The following is a 15,524-nucleotide window of genomic DNA, read 5'->3' as shown; positions in this document are numbered from 1 at the left end:
TATATATATATGTTATATATATATAAACAGCCAAGAAAGTTCTGTCTGGCATATTTTCAGGCAAAAAAATGCCAAGGAAAATACCAGACCCAAATTTCTGAACTTTCTCGCTGCCCAGCTGTGGGTTGTTTTTGTTCTGTTCATCATGGGCTACAATATCATGTCAGGTGAAAAAGTGTTTGCAGAAATTAAAAGAAAATGTCCACAGCATTTACTGAATAACATAATGTCACATTTGCAAAACTCTTTGCAGTCATGTAAATATGTGAAGAATAATACATTTTGTTTGCTTTAACTTCCAGCGACATCAGATGTGGCTCTGACTGTCGCTTCCCCATTTGTTTTACATGACATCTGACATGCAGTTACGTAATCTGCATGTAATGGATTTTTGTTTTTTTATTTCCTGCTGTTCTTGAATGCTTTTAGCAAGCAGGATTTCAGTTAACCCCTACATTCTACTCCCAACACAGGCACAATAGAAGGAAGTTGAATGATTCCCTAGGCTTCTAAGGAGAGATAGAGGATCCTTAGTAGTTATTCTGTTATAGAAAGAACTATTTTTAACCCCACTATCATTGAACCAAAATTGTAGGGTGGGTTTGTTTGTTTGTTTGTTTTTTTGGCTAGTGTATGTGCTCAGATCCACCAATTGCTAACTACTTCACAGTTCTTTCAAATTTTAAACATCTTTGCTTTTCAGTCCACACTGCTCAGTCTTTCCCACCTTTACCCAGTGATTCCCACTGGAAGGACATGTTAATATTATTTTCCATTTCAAATCCTTGGGTGAAAAAACCTAGGTAAGTGAATGAACAACAGTTTAGTCACAGCATGTGTGAGGCAGGGCTCAGCTGCAGAATTTTGTCTCTAGAACCACATACTGGGACTGGTTCAGTCCTGGTCAGCTTTTCCAGTACCTTGAGAACAGGACATGTGTGTTTCAAATCTACCCACTAAAGGACTTCATTTACTATTCTATGTAACCTAAAAGAAAAACATCCAGTACATGTGTAGTCCCAGTTCAGTGTGATCTGAAACTCTCTGTTCATCAAATATGCTCTTCTTGGGTACCACTGCCACCTTGAGTAGCTTTTTTAAAGCATTATGCTTCTATGCCATGCATATTTGTGATGAAAACTGTGTGTCAGTGTGCCTGATTAATTTTTATGAGGGGATTAATTTGCAGGCTGTTGTGATGGCATGTCTGGTGAGGTTCAAGGTGATATGAAGGTGGCACCTGACCAGTACCTTCAGGCTGCCCAAACAGTGGCTGAATTAGTTTTAGCAGATCCATTTGTAAGCCATATCTCTGGCAGTGTTCAAGAAGTGACTGGATGTGGCACATAGTTACATGGCTTACTTGAAAAGGCGGTGGTGTTAGGTCAAGGATTAGGCTCAACGATTTTTGACGTATTTTTCAGCCTTAATCATTCTGTGATTCAATAACTTTGAACTGTAACCTGGACTAATTTATCAGGTTTCTATCTGTAACACCTTTCCTGATTCTGTTAAGTATGTTATCCTTTTTCAGGAAAAAGCAAGAAACAAGTGAGGAGCTTGTTTAAGTTCTATTTAACAAGACCCCAATGCCATCTCTTGAGCGTCTTGATACTGTCTTTATTATACTTTATTAATCTCTTCCTCACATTAAGCCACTGAATGGTTGCTTATAGCTCATGGCTAGGTTTTGGGGACTGGAGCCAAACTATGCCTCACTCTGGCATTTTTTCCCAAGAGAAGAGTTACTGTGCAAGGTTATATAAACCAGTGCAGTCTGTTACAAACCATCTCTCTTTTAGCAAGTTATTGTGAGCATTTCCACTCTGACCACTGCTGCATACTGGGAAAAATACAAAGATGGTTTACAAGTTAGAAATTTGCTTTTTTTTGTTCTGACCAGCTGCAAAAAGCTTCCCAGGTGAGTCTTTGACCAAAAGGTAATCATTAACTGCGTCAAAGGCACTAAGTGTGCTGAGAGCTGTTTGTGTTCAGCTACAGTATAAGCTGGAGAAAGTACAGCACTGGAACATGTCCAGGAACAACTGTTCCCAGCATTAGTTTAGCCAGGATTTACAAGTAATGTCCTGAACAGCTCCTGGACATAGTCCAGAGGTTAGCTCAGGCCAGTGCTAATTTCTAAAGGTGGTTTGCATGTGTCCACCTTATTCAGGAGTTTAAGAAAGCATGTCTGGACTCTTCCATTTGATTTGGCCCCTGTGCAAGAAAATAGTCCCAGGAATGTTTAGTCTAATAATAAAACATCTAGTATCATTATAAAATTAGTCTAATAATCAAATAGAAATGTTCAAATGTCTAGTGTAAAATCTGAGTGAATCTCATTTTTCTCGTTGCCCATGTGTACTTGAACAGCTCCAAAGAAACTTCTAGTATGAATTGACCCATTTTTGATAGTAGAACAAAGGAATTCAGGCATCAGAAATTTTAAAATTGTATTAATTTCAATAAATTAATTATTAACTTTTTTAATATGGGACAGAAAAACAATTATTTTTCCTTAAGGTTGAAATGTAACTAAAACTTCCTGAATGAAATATTTCAATCATATTTACAAATGAGAAGATATCCAAACAGTTAAAATTAGCCAAAACTAAAAGAAAATACAACGGAATTTAAAAAGATTGCATGTGAGGCATCATTCTGTCTTGACTGCATTGCTGTTTTCTACAAGAAAAAGAAGAAAGTGAAGAAAGCTATATATTATTCCAGACTTTCCACGGGAATATACAATTGCGCAAGAAATGCATTTTCAAACTCCTCCATTTTTCTTGGTTATCTCACGATGTCAGCAACTAATACTATCTCTTCATTTTCAGATGTTAGTGGCTGAATTTTGTTCTCCATCAGCTGAAAGGAAAAGAGAAACTTCCATCAATTTTATACATAAAGTTAGGTCAGCCTCTAGTTACACACAATTCTGAGAGTATTCCAGCTGTTTTTGCTCTGTGTGACCAACACAGTCTGTCCTGTTTCCTTACAAAACCCTCTTTTGAATTGTTTTCTGTGTCACCTTCTTTTCTTTGCCGCATATGTAACTTGTTAGTGGGCAAGCAGGCAAGGTGTGCACCTGGAGGGATTCAAGGGGGCAGACTGGAATGGGAGAAACCCTGTGGTTCTGAAAGAGAACTGCATTTCACTTCCCTTAAAAACCCTGCTGATTTTCTTCTGTTTTTCTACATATGAAAATATGAATATGGCAAAGAGAGGAGTGATCCTCTGTAATAAGTTCCTTATCATTTTAAAAATTCAGCCAATAGAGTTTTGTATGTATTTCACACATCTAATATAAAAATAGAGAACATACCTCTGGATTTGTATCAGCCAGCGTAAAAAAATCAGGTTTTGGTCCTGGGATTTGTGGAAATGCTGCCTTCCAACAGCCAATCCTGGAAATCAAAATGTATTGAATCCAAAATTAAAATTGAATAACCAAAATGTGGCAACACCATTGCACCCTTGAACCAGCTCTTATCTTCCTCTTCTGTCTTAGAAATGAACTGAAAAATATACATAATCTCAACACAGAATGAACGTGTATCAGGAAAACATTAATAATTTGTGTGGTAATAGATTAATTTTTGATTGAAGATTTACTAGTAGTGAATTTCCTTCTTTGACAGGAAAAGAAATTTGTCCTGCAATGTCACTACCAACAGTGAAAAGTGGTTGTAAAAATTTTAACAAGTTGAGAGAGCTGTGTCTTCTCTATATTATTTCTATGCAAAGTGCATCATGTATATAGAATACACTTTTTCTTTCCTTTTCTGTTTCCCTTAAGTGGTTTATTTTATCCTACAGGGACACCTCCACCTTATTTGTTTAAAAACTTTAGGTGTTACACACACACACACACAAATACAGAGAAAATAAATGCACAAATTAAGCTTACCTTTTGCAAAAAGAAAAAGTGATTATTGCCATTAAGGGTGTTGCAACTGCTACGCCAAGTAAAATCCATACTGAAGGAGATATAATTTCATAATTTCCTGAAAGAGAAACTTACATAAATTAGTAGTAGTAGTGGTGGTGGTAGTAGTAGTCATATAAGAATAGATCATAGAATTACAGAACACAGAATAGGCAGGGATGCCTTCCACTGGAGCAGGTTGCTTAGACCTCCAGCCTGGCTTTGAACACTTTCAGGGATGGGGCACCCTCTCTGGACAACCTGTGCCAGTGCCTCATCACTCTCACAGTGAAGAATTTCTTTCTAAAATCTTACCTAAATCTACACTCTTTCAGTTTAAAGCCATTCCCCCTTGAACTACATCTACATGCCCTTGCACAAAGTCCCTCTCCAGTTCTCTTGTAGTGTCTTTAGGTACTGGATGAGTGCAACAGGGTGTCTCTCCAGCCTTCTCTTTCCCAGGTAGAACAACCTAAACTTTCTCAGACTGTGAGAGGTGCTCCAGCCCCCTGATCCTTATTGTGGCACTCCTCTGGACTCACTCCAACAGGTCCATGCCCTTCCTGTGCTGGGGACCCCAGAGCTGGATGCAGGGTTCCAGCTGGGTTCTCAGCAGAGCAGAGCAGAGGGGCAGAATCCCCTCTCTGGCCCTGCTGCCCACACTGCTTTGGATGCAGCCCAGGGCACGTTTGCCTTTCTGGGCTGTGAGTGCTCATGGCCTTCAGCCTCTCACCCAGCAGCACCCCCAAGTCCTTCTCAGCAAAGCTACTGCCAATTCCTTCATCCCCCAGACTGTATTGATACCAGCAGCTGCCCTGGCCCTGGAGCATCACCTTGAACTCTGTCTTGTTGAACTTCATGCTGTGTCAAACATCTGCTGTGGTGACTGACTGTGGTGAACCTTTCAGTCTGAAAAGTTTTGCTTGGTATAGAAATGAATTCTGTAATTTATCACTTTAACAGAAATGTCTGATGGGAAGAACTAGCATTGATCTTAATTGTTCCCCCCCTACAGTAAGCAGGAGCTCACTACAGCTGCAAAGGTGTAATTTTAAATGTTATTTGCAGTGTTAGGATGTTAAGAAATCTATTAAGTCTCTTCCAACTCTTCCCTGTAGTGTGGTGTGAAGCAAAATTTTTGCCAATCCCTTGTGCCTTTGTGTGTCCATAGGTGTGAGGTAGACAGGACATCTCTGGGGGAAGGGTAGCCCAGGGCATGGATTTGTTCTTACCAAACTCAACGGGTGCACTCCATTCCCCCCAGGCTGGGTTCACAAAGCAGGCACTGCCAGCTGCTCTCATTTTCAAGACATACTTCTTTCTTTTATTGGATCTTAGAAATATGTTGTTATTTCCCCCTTCCTAAAAAAACAACCAAAAAAACTGAGCTGCTTTTCATTGTTCCATGTCTGTGTTGACAATATGCATGTTCCATTTACCAGTGAAAGCTTTAAGAGGCTATGAAAGCATTGCTTATTAAAGAAGACTGCTGTTACAGAGAAGAAAAAACATTATTGTTATTTATATAATATATATGCAAATATGTATCTCAAAAATAAGCTCACATTCATTAAACTTTTTACATTTAGAAGCATTTCATCTTCTACACTGTGAAAGTGTAACCTGTGATTTCTTATGATATGCTTTTATTTATTGATACTTTCCCTAAGCACATAGAGAGGTAGAAAAACCTCTTGAACCATCTCATTTTAGTACTGCTAGAACTGAGTGATTTGAGGAATAAGGTGTCTGTGCACCTGCCTTTAGTCTCTGCGTTATAAGTTTTCAGAAAAAACATAACTTTCCAGACAATCCTGTAAAATGAGTAGATGACTGCAATACTTATTGTGACTGGAATTTACTGCAGTACTCTTGCTCTTGGAGACTTTTGCATAGAGGTGAGATGTGCAAGCTGCACTGATTTAAAGGAGGTGCAGCATACCTGGATGACAGCCTCCATCCCAAAAGGACTTTTGTGGTCTATGTTTTTTATAAACAAAATAGAATTCCTAGGAGATACTTTATATTTTCTCTGTTGTCAGTGATGTGTAACTTCAAAGTATATTCCAAATATTTGAGAAGGAGAGTGGTCAATATAATGAAAAATGGGAGATTTTTCAAAATACTTACAGAAAAGCAGTGAAGTTCTGCCCCAGAATGTATAATAAATTACATATGCCATGATGATTTAGCAGTTTGATGCATTTGTGAAATCCATAAATAAGGTTCCCATAAAGCATAGGACACTGAGCACATACTCATGATTTAAAGGTATTTGCATACTATTTACTTTTCACAGTTGACAATGAAATTAACATGTATTGCTGATTAATAGAACAAACAGACTCACTTGTATGGAAGTATATATGGGTTTTCCTTCAGGATTATCCTGTAAATTGAAAGAAAAAGAAAAGCAAGTAACTTTATTTTTATCATTGCTTATATTTCAATAATAATTAATTTTTATCTACTGTCCCATTTTACTGCATTCCCTTTCTTATGGACTTCATGGTTTGTTCAGAAGAACTAGCAATTTGTCTAACATTTAGTATCTAATATCTAATTCATCTACAATGCCAAGTTTATATAGTAATTAATTCTGCTATGGAAAATTTTTTGTTTTCCTTGTCATCACAGTTTCATATTGAAACACAAAACAAATCAGACCTAAATGAAAATGACAAGTTTATTTTTATAGACACCAGGGAAAAAAAAAAAGACAGAAGATAAAGAATCTGTGAAATAAACTTTTCTGTTTACATCTAATGTTTTAATATTACAGTGACACTGTAATTGTAAATATTATGTAAATATTATTTTGTTTTCTTTTAGATGGAAATATTTGGGACTGGCATGGATTCACAGATATTTTAGATTGCCCTCCACTACATTTTTGACAGACAGAATAAAATTTGCTCATCTTATTTAAATAGCCATAATAATTACCATATAATGTACTGACCACACACAACTAATGACTGCAGACTATATAATCTCCATTAGATAACTAGTTATGTATTTTTGTAATTATTTTGCAATACACCATTTTAGAATAAAATTAATCCAGATTTATTTTTTCAAATAATTACATGCATGCCCGTGCAGCATCTGAACATGAGGCTGTTCAGCCTGGAGAAGAAAAGGCTCTGGGGAAAGCTTCCAGCACCTTCCAGCACTTTCCAGCACTTTCCAGCACCTTCCAGCACCTAATAGGACCTACAGAAAGGCTGGAGAGGGATTTTTCACAAGGGTATGTATTGATAACACAGGAGGGATGGCCTTAAGATGAAGGAGTGTAGGTTTAGATTAGATATTAGGAAGAAATTCTTTACTGTTCTGGTGGAGAGGCACTGAGACAGACTGTCCAGAGAAGCTGTGGATGTCCTTGGAATTGTTCAAGGCCAGGCTGGATGGCGCTCTGAGTAACTTGATCTAGTGAAAGGTGTTCCTTCCATGGCAGGAATTCAATTAGATGGTCTTTGAGGTCACTTCCAACCCAAACTGTTCTATGATTTTATAAAGCAATCTGCTGTACAGGACACCTTCTAGTATCTGCAGTCAAGCTAAATTATACACAGGGATCAATCTAGGAGAAATATCTGGCCAATGAACCCCTTGTTCTTCTTTATAGGTGCAGGGGTAGCCAGCAAGATTTCAAGGGTGATTGCAGAGTGCTGGGGGTATGGTGAAGGGCAGGAAGTCCAGATGGTGTCTCCTCAGGCCTTCCAGTGAGAGGGAAAGGCTTGAGCAGAATTGCAGTCATCCAGAGCAGGTCAACACCTGGCTGAATACCACTGTCACAGAGAGGGCTTTGTCTCTTGTCTTCTATGACCTTGGGATCCTTTTTGAGAAAGAGGGGCAGGCATGGGATGCATCTCACCAAGTAGGGTGACTGTGTCCCTGTGTCCTTGCAAACAGGCTTGGTAACCTGGTCCTTCTACTGCTTAATAAGGAGTATCTTGTATGCACAGAGCTCTGTCTGTAATGAACCAGTAAGAGAACTTGTGTGTAGGTATCAGAGGACAGACCAGCAGAGTTGTTAATGCAGTAGGTGCCTGTTCCAGAACTCATGATCAGAAAAGAAAAGAAAAGAAAGCTGATGAGACTTTCTACAGGAAACCTCATGGTCACAGGCTTTGGTACTCCAGGGAAAGTACCCTTAAAGACCAAGTTACTTGTTGATCTACAAGGACAACCTCCTCAGAGTACAGGAATCATAGAATCATAGAATTTCTTAGTTTGGAAAAGACCTCTAAGATCATTGAGTAGAACTATTAACCCAGCACAGACAAGTTCACAACTAAACCATGTCTGCAAGTGCCACATTGCAGGGCTAAATGCGTAAGAACAATAAGGAGATGGTGATGGAGGTACAGCAATAACCACATATTTATTGCTTGTAATGAAACTCTTTATGTTTTGTTAAGATCACTATTCTACATTGCAATATATTGTTAGCTATGTTGCCTTTGGTTGGATTTACCCAAAACTTGTTGTGTATTATGTCATTTACCCTAATCAGCCGTGATTTTTGTGTGACAGCTCACAGGGTTATTCATGTAGGCATCACACTTGGTCCTCATGAGGTGTCTCATAACCTGAAGCCAAATGTCCCTTGCCAAGGGCTGCTGCTCCACAGTGCTGGGGATCTCCTCTCTTGCTCCTTTAACTCACTCAGGAAACTACTGGGAAATCCTTTCTGGGATGCTGAGGGAATAAAAGTCTTCTGACCATTGCTTGAATGTATCTGACACTGCTCGAATCCGGGCAGGCACCACAACTGGTGGAGGCCAGTCCAATTCTGACACCTGGACTGAACACACAGCCATATGTTTTCTGAACACTTCAAGAAATGGTGATTCAATCACTTTCCTGAACAGTTTGCTCAAATTCCTGACCACCCAAATACTCAATCTAAACCACCCCAGTGCAACTTGGGGCCGGCCATCTCTTCTTGTCCTGTGGATTGTTTCCTGGGAGGAGAGACTGACTCCCACCTGGCCACAACCTCTTTTCAGGTGGATGTAGAAATCATTAAGGTCTCCCCTGATCCTCTTTTCTCCAGGCTAGAGAGCCCCAGCTCCATCAGCCGCTCCTCATAAAACCTGAGCTCCAGACTCTTCACAGCTTAGTTGCCCTTCTCTGGACACACCTGAATGATCCATTTTGGTGTGCAGAAAATCAGGTAAACGTGCTAGGTGAGCATGGCAGGACATGAAGATTGAGTCTGAACTCAGAGACTAAAAGGAATTATACAAAATGTAGAAGAAGGGTTTTGGGAATAATACAAAGACATCATCTGCACATAGAGGAATGGTGTCAGGAAAGACAAAGCTAAGCTAGAGGCAAGACTAGTGAGGGAGGTGAGTACAAGAAAGTTTTTGATGAGTTCATTGACAAGAAGAGAGGTTATAGAGAAAGCAGGCCTGTTGCTTACTGAATTGGGTGAACCTAGTGACAAAGGACATAAGGGAGGTGGAGGTATTTGGTGCCTTTTTAGCTGAGTTTCCCCTGCTAAGTTTTGCCTTTGGTTTTCTCAGATATTCTGATCTATAAACCCTAAACAAAAAACATCACTGAAGAAGAAGCACTTTTTCAAACATGAAAAAAATGTGATTGAAATTATCTTACTCATGGTGTTATCCTTTTTTCAAATTTTTTTTTGTTTACTCCCAGTTCAAGAAACTTCAGTTGTGAAAAATAAAATTTAAAAGCTGATTGTAATGCAGCATTTGTTGGTCACAGTAAAGACCCACAAGTTTACACCTGCCAGTGATAAAGCAATACATATGGCAGAAGAATTTTTTATGGGTGAATCTTCCAAAGATATGATTGTAGTTGCATCTTGTAAGTGTGAAAGGACCCCTCACTGCTTAATTGCTGGAATAATTGCTGCCCCTTGACTCAATTAGCTAGGTGAAAACTGCTAATGATGATGAAAAAAAGCTAGAAAATTCAGACAAGCTGTGAATTGAGTATTCCTTATAACTTGAGTATTACATATATTAAAAATTATTAAAAAGTATGTATTGCTTTACTGCAATAGACGTTTATTCCAGTGTCACACTGAGTTTTCAATAAGTTTTCTTCGTTACAACAGCCAAGTGATTCAGACAAGTAATGGTGTCTCATGGCAGTTAGTTGGTCTTGCAAAAAAAGCTCATCTGTGAAACAGTAAACCCAACCCAGACTAAGAAACTCCGTATTTCAGAAACCTAGGGAATGAATGCCTTCAAACAGCCACAAAGTGGGTGGCCAAAGCTCGTTGTAGTTCAGGAAGATTTTTCCTCTGTAGTCTCTGTCTGCCACCCTGTGGCCTTTTGATGCAGTTCTGCCGCAGTGGTTTTACATCTACTCTTGCAGTGGAACACAGCAATCTCCTTCCCTGTTGCTGCCAAAAGACTTGTAAAGTCAAGGTCACCCCCTCACTAACCTGTCCTTAATCATACTGCCTCTCTGCTTTCTCTCACATTTATTTTCCTTTTATCTGTCATTTTAAATCTTCAACTGGTGGGATGCTTATAGCTGGATAAGCTATTTGCATTTCATATATGGAGAAATTTCATTCTCTTCCATTAACTCAATGGACTTAATTGTTGAGTGAATGCACATTTCTCTTTTCACTATTTAAAGCCCAGCTTGGCCCTTCCACAGAGATCCAGTCTCCATTGGAAAGAGTCCAATCAAGGACAACTAAAAAGGTTTTAGTGAAAGAAGTGCCTTTTATGAGTGCTGTCACAGACAAAGGTATGATATGTTTGAAACTTGATTAATCATGCTTCTCCTCTGGGACTGTCCCAGGAATCCAGTGTCACTCCAGCAGTATCTTACTCAAGGGAGTAGAGATTAAAAAAAATAAAAAATAAAAAATATGCAGAATGGCATAGCAGGATTTCATATGGACCTGAAAATTGCAGACACAAAGGAATAAGGTGATATGTATGGGGAAAGCTATATTATAGTAGAGAGACATTTTCTTTTCACTCATGTGTATTGGTAAATGCAAACATATGAATTAATATAAGCGTGAGTGAAGACAGTCTTACCTCATACTTTATGCTAATTTCATATTTAAAACACAAGTCTTTGTCAGAATGACTTATTTGGGGTCGTTGCCATTGAATTATGCAATCATTTTTAATTTCATCACAGTTGACTGTGATATTTGATGGAGGCATGAGCTTTTCTGAAATGATATAACCAAGAATTCAAATAATTAAAATCACTTGATCTACTTTTGATTTGTTGAAAGAGAGTGAAATTGCAAGTAACACCTCTATGAGGAATGATACTCATTTGTACTGCAGATGAGCTAGCTGCTGCTGTCCCTAAAGTAAGAAATCCAAAGACCTTTTCTTTTTTCTCTAAGCCTCCTCATGATGCTCCTGTGACCTGAAGGTGTTGCTTTCTATCTGTTGCAATGATGCAGTTTATTCTCTCCTTGCAAAAGAAATAGCCATACAAATTTGAGAAACACACTCCATTTTTAATAGTCTAGCCAACTTTGTGTATTGCCCCTCACTTTACAGATGCAAGCAAAAGTATGAGGGCCTTTATATTTTCATCATTGCCAATGACTTGATTATTGGAACAGCAAAAGACAGTCACTCATGGCAGACAGGGTGACAAAAGGCTGATAGAGGAAAGTTTAATATCAGCTAGACTACTACTTTTCAGCAGTGTTTAGGGACAGGCCTGGCCTGTTTGTGATGGGGTTCTTGGTCAAAGAACAATCTTGTTTTATCTGCCAGGAGTGACATTACACCTCAATTTCCTCTTATAGAATGAAGCCTTTTGTTGTTCAATTTTTGAGCACAATACCAAAACCAGTGTGACATTACTAATGAGACTTTGCCACAGTAAAAGTAACTGCAGAGGATGTTTTCAAGTACAGCACCACCTGGGAAGGTATGTTGTATGTGTGTTAACTCATTTTCTCCAGGGTATGGTGCCCTGTATTTCATCTGCACTGGCAATGAAAAGCAGAAATCAGTGCTCAGATAAACTTCTAAAAGGTCTCCTCTCTCCTCTGTTGGAAAGTATTTGGCCATCACTGAAAGGGCAGCAGGGGAAAGTACAGTTTTTTAAGTCCTGTGGACCTTGCTTGAGAAAAACCTAAAAGCCATAAGGGTAGATCACTAAAGAATCTGAGGCAGAATGCAGTTGTGGAGCTTTGGTATTTACCTCCCCTCTTAGTCTTTTCCTTGGGGTATAGATTTTCTTGAGGAGACCACAGTCTCTTACTCTCAAGTCTAGGTGAGACATGATACATGGTTCCTTCTCAGAAATAATTGTTCTGCTATTTTCTTAAAATAATTAAAATAAATCTGAAATAAATATTTTACTTACCAATTTTATACAGGTCAATGTACTCGTCATAGAACTGAATCAGGGAGTCTTTGCTAGACCCATTCACCAGGAAATAAGCTTTTTCACTCCCTATGCTCACGTTTTGGAAGATACATCCCACATTTCTGCAATTTTCATCTTTAATGTAAAGCTCACACTCCATCTCCTCTTCATCTCTGCGCACAGCAAAGTATTCTAGTTAAACATGGGCACTGTGACGTGTGGAATGAGAATTCAGAACTCCCTGGACCAAAGAGATCTCCTTACCTTGAGTTCTGCCAGTAGAGAAAATACTGTGTGTCTGCTGGAGCTTCCCTTCCTGCCTGCCAAGTGCAGTTCATGAGGAAAATGTTATAAATCACACAGGAGAAGTTTTCAATGGCTGACCCATTCATGCCTGCAAACACAGGAATATCCATGATGAGGAAAACTCATGTGACTGCTCCAAGCTGGGGGATCATGGCACACACTTAGATATGTTAGACTCCAGCTGGTTATTCCCGGGTTAAGGAATGACTCATTTCATTTTGTTTGCTAACACTGCAAGATCTTTGCCCTGACAGATTCAATGAAGAATTTTCTATGGACAGATCCTCCAAAGGTGTGATCATAGATGCAACAAAACAATTTTTGTGGGGAAAAAAAGCTGGCAATTTCAGGAGCACTGCATAAACTTTATAGACATACATTGGATGGCTGCTATTTTAAGGTCTAAAGATTGTTTTTCTATCTGTTATATACAAAAGTTAAGGATGAATGGATGTCAGACAAGTGGGTAAATAGCAGCAAGCAGAAAATGTCAAAATAGGTCACAGTAACATCAACTCAAGTTACTCAATGTTGAATATGGTAAGTTTGCTGAGGGTGTTCATGCACTTTCAAGGATGTAGATCAGATCCAAGGAATAAAACCTTTACTGTGAGGGCACTGAGGCAATGGAACAGGTTGCCCAGAGAAGCCTGTGTACACTATCCTTGCAAGTATTCAAGGCTGGGTTTGTTGGGGCATAGAGCAACCAGCTGTACTGGAACATGATCCTGGAGGGGTTGGAACTAAATGATCTTCAAGGTCCTCTCCAACCCAAATCATTCTGTGAGTATGATTCCATGACTGAGGAACAGTTTCTCACTTCTAAAATTTCAGTATCAAACCCAGTAAAGAATCAAAATTGTGTCTAGGATCTTTCTTAGCATGCAGCAGGTACTTTATTTGTAAAAAAAACTTCATTCAACTTAGTCCCATATATTCCTCTTACAGCTTCTTAGATTTTGTCTGGGACATCCAGACATCCCCTCCAGTCTTAGACTTCCTTAGAGACTCAGTAAATTCCTCAGCAAACAAAACAGCTGGAAAGAAGAAGATGGACCTACCTTTTATTTCAAAATGTCTTTACCTCGTTTATCTTTCTATTATAGTCTTCAGATTCAGAGAAGATGGAAAGACTTTATTTTAAAAGGCTGTATAACTATAAATAGGGCTTTCTCCCTTGCTGCTTGTGTTTTGGGGAACCATCTTAGCATCGGAAGTGTTGCAAAATTAATGTTCATCACTTCCTTCCTGATTCATAGCAAATGTTCTAATTGCCCAACTTGGGACTTCTTATAACATGAACAAGAAGTTAGCTGGTTAAATTTCCCCTTTTGTAGTATGAGAGTATGCTGGTGTTTGGGAATACAGAAAGTGCATAAAAAGATTTACTCTTACAGGTATTTCTCTCTAACTCTAAACTATACTGAGAAGTACAAAGCATCTCTCCATAAAATCCATCTGGGGGATTCTCCATGGAGGGCATCAGGGAGTGCCAGCCAAACCCAACGCCAGCCCAGATCAGGGCAGCTGTGGACCCAGGGCAGCCCCATCCTGGACCACCAGGCACCTCCCTGGGGCCTGGGATGGCTCATGGGCCTGAGGGTGAGCCCAGCTTGGCAGGGCAGGGCTGTGGGAACCCAGAGACTGTCCCTGCTGTGTTATCACTGGGCAGGGGCTGATGGATCCAGGGGGCTGACGTGGGGTCCTGGGCTCTGGGCAGGGTGAGGGAAGCTCTGGGGACTGGGCAGGGATAGCCAGGTTTGTGGGGGTTCCCAGGGAAATGACAATGTAAACTGTTAAGTGTTTGAGCAGAAGGAAAAAGGGGATTTCAAATCTTGGATATTATGTCTACAAATAAGATATAACATTACTAAAAAGTGTGGTGTGGGTTTGTCCTCAATTCATTTCTTCCAATGTGAAAATAGCCAAACTACAAACCACCACTAAAACATAAAAAAAAAATAAAAATGTGAGTTGTAAGCATCCAACCACAAATAGTCACTCCAGGCCCTGCTGCTGAGCAATTGTTACCTTCTTGGGTCACAGCTGTGCATTACCTAAAGAGGAGGGTCATTATAAACAGAACAAAACATCGAGAGCTCCTTTACACCCTGAAAGGCTTTGTTTCACAGAGGACAGTGTAACTTGCTTAATACTGAGATTTAAAATCCATGTAAAGTAATTTCATTTCTTCACATTGAAATTGAAGCATCATTAGAAAATATGAAATCTTTCAAACACCAGGATATATCAACATTTTCTTCTTAAAAACACACAGATCCTTCCTGCTTGGAGTTAGAAACTTGTAGGAAAGATAATGGTCCATGCACTTCTCTAACACTCCTATTTCTTGGCTACTATATATGGAAAAATTCACCTGTTGCCTAACAGTCTCCCAGGATGCTCCAGGAACTGTCTTTATTGAAATCCTGATGCCATTCCAATCCTATAGCTCCTTTTTGGGCATATGGAATGAATTAACAATATGAGCAGTAGTTCTTATATATCAGCTATTAATACATAATTAGGATACAGTTATGTCCTAGAGAGGAAGCTGAAGGTAGCACAGTGCTGTCTTTCCTTGGAGACAAAGAGGGCTTACCTTCTGGAGACCCAGAAATGCCTGGGCTCATGAGTATTTCTGCTTCCTGGGTGTGGCTGTAGTGGGACTGGTGACTGATGAGCTAGAAGCAGTCAGTCATTTTCTGGGTTCATTATCTCATGTTGATTGTAAATATTAGTTATATTGAGTTGTTGCTGGGGCCAACCAACACCACAAAGTGCAAGTCTGATGTGCTTCCTTCTCCTCAGCACATGTAGCATAAAAAGTGAACAGGTGAAGTGAAGCAAGTCTACTCATCATATTCGAAACTGTTTCTCAAAATTATTCTCAACCACAAAATAAAAAAAAAAACAAAACAAAAACAAACCTATCTCA

At 39.3% G+C, this 15,524-nt stretch overlaps 1 protein-coding gene across 2 annotated transcripts; it reads right to left on the bottom strand.

Moving 5' to 3' along the window:
* Positions 1 to 2,439: 2,439 nt before the first annotated feature.
* LOC111945781 (granulocyte-macrophage colony-stimulating factor receptor subunit alpha-like) lies at positions 2,440 to 13,804 on the bottom strand. Of its 2 annotated transcripts, XM_023948440.2 has the most exons (9): positions 13,648 to 13,804; positions 12,545 to 12,674; positions 12,278 to 12,453; positions 10,975 to 11,114; positions 6,279 to 6,317; positions 5,161 to 5,290; positions 3,911 to 4,007; positions 3,326 to 3,407; positions 2,440 to 2,868 (listed from the first exon to the last, which is right to left on the bottom strand). In XM_023948440.2, the coding sequence occupies exons 2-9, from the start codon at positions 12,670 to 12,672 to the stop codon at positions 2,794 to 2,796; spliced, it is 867 nt and encodes a 288-aa protein (XP_023804208.2). In that variant the 5' UTR covers positions 12,673 to 12,674; positions 13,648 to 13,804; the 3' UTR covers positions 2,440 to 2,793. The 2 variants fall into 2 exon arrangements, with proteins under 2 accessions (XP_023804208.2, XP_023804202.2); XM_023948434.2 differs by lacking the exon at positions 13,648 to 13,804 and having other exon boundaries at positions 12,545 to 12,761.
* Positions 13,805 to 15,524: the final 1,720 nt, after the last annotated feature.

This window comes from Cyanistes caeruleus, chromosome 3, assembly GCF_971803275.1.
Source record: "Cyanistes caeruleus chromosome 3, bCyaCae1.hap1.1, whole genome shotgun sequence".
Lineage (NCBI taxonomy): Eukaryota > Metazoa > Chordata > Aves > Passeriformes > Paridae > Cyanistes > Cyanistes caeruleus.
This window is presented reverse-complemented; position numbering and strand designations above follow the sequence as displayed.

What these genes read in the sequence shown, in the direction of transcription:
- LOC111945781 (XM_023948434.2), bottom strand. Translation starts at nt 12,696, where the DNA reads ATGGATATTCCTGTGTTTGCAGGCATGAATGGGTCAGCCATTGAAAAC. An exon ending in CTCTACTGGCAGAACTCAAG is followed by an intron (nt 12,454 to 12,544) that starts GTAAGGAGATCT and finishes TGCTGTGCGCAG; the next exon opens with AGATGAAGAGGAGATGGAGT. An exon ending in ACTTTTTCTTTTTGCAAAAG is followed by an intron (nt 3,408 to 3,910) that starts GTAAGCTTAATT and finishes TTTGATTTCCAG; the next exon opens with GATTGGCTGTTGGAAGGCAG.